Genomic DNA, 887 nt, shown 5'->3' on the forward strand with positions numbered 1-887 from the left:
ATGCTCTCTTCAACACCTTCTTTAGCTTCAAGAATTATAAACCATTACAAGATGAGGGACGATGTCAAAGTCTTCAACTTGACGGGGATGGGGTGTAGCGCGAGTCTAATCTCCGTAGACATTGTCAAGAACATTTTCAAGACCTACTCAAACAAGTTAGCTCTTGTTGCCACCTCCGAGTCTTTGAGCCCTAATTGGTATAGCGGAAACAACCGTTCGATGATCTTAGCCAACTGCTTGTTCCGATCCGGTGGTTGTGCTATTCTCTTGACTAACAAACGTAGCTTGAGAAAGAGAGCAATGTTTAAGCTCAAGTGTATGGTACGGACTCACCATGGAGCTAGAGAGGAGTCTTACAACTGCTGTGTCCAATCCGAGGATGAACAAGGCCGTGTAGGGTTTTACTTGGGGAAGAATCTACCGAAAGCCGCAACTCGGGCTTTTGTAGACAATCTCAAGATTATAACACCCAAGATTCTTCCCGTAACCGAGCTCTTGAGGTTCATGTTGAAACTTCTCATCAAGAAAATCAAGATTCGTCAAAACCCTAGTAAAGGCTCCACGAATCTCCCATCAGGGACTCCATTGAAGGCAGGGATCAACTTCAAGACCGGGATCGAACATTTTTGCATCCATACCGGTGGAAAAGCTGTGATTGATGGGATTAAACATAGCTTGGATTTGACCGAGTATGACATTGAACCGGCGAGGATGACTCTCCATCGGTTTGGAAATACTTCAGCGAGTAGTTTGTGGTATGTGTTGGCTTACATGGAAGCCAAGAAGAGGTTGAAGAGAGGAGATAGAGTATTTATGATAAGCTTTGGAGCTGGTTTCAAGTGTAATAGCTGCGTTTGGGAAGTTGTAAGAGATCTAACGGTTGGGGA

The 887-nt window shown here is 44.5% G+C and overlaps 1 protein-coding gene across 1 annotated transcript; it reads left to right on the forward strand.

The window, feature by feature from the left end:
- On the forward strand, nt 1-885 carry LOC104704421 (3-ketoacyl-CoA synthase 12-like; the record flags this gene model as incomplete). The annotated part of the gene is made up of 1 exon (XM_010420514.1): nt 1-885. A coding segment is annotated over exon 1 (885 nt), but the record flags the coding sequence as incomplete, so codon positions are not given.

This window comes from Camelina sativa, chromosome 7, assembly GCF_000633955.1.
Source record: "Camelina sativa cultivar DH55 chromosome 7, Cs, whole genome shotgun sequence".
In the NCBI taxonomy this organism is placed as follows: domain Eukaryota; kingdom Viridiplantae; phylum Streptophyta; class Magnoliopsida; order Brassicales; family Brassicaceae; genus Camelina; species Camelina sativa.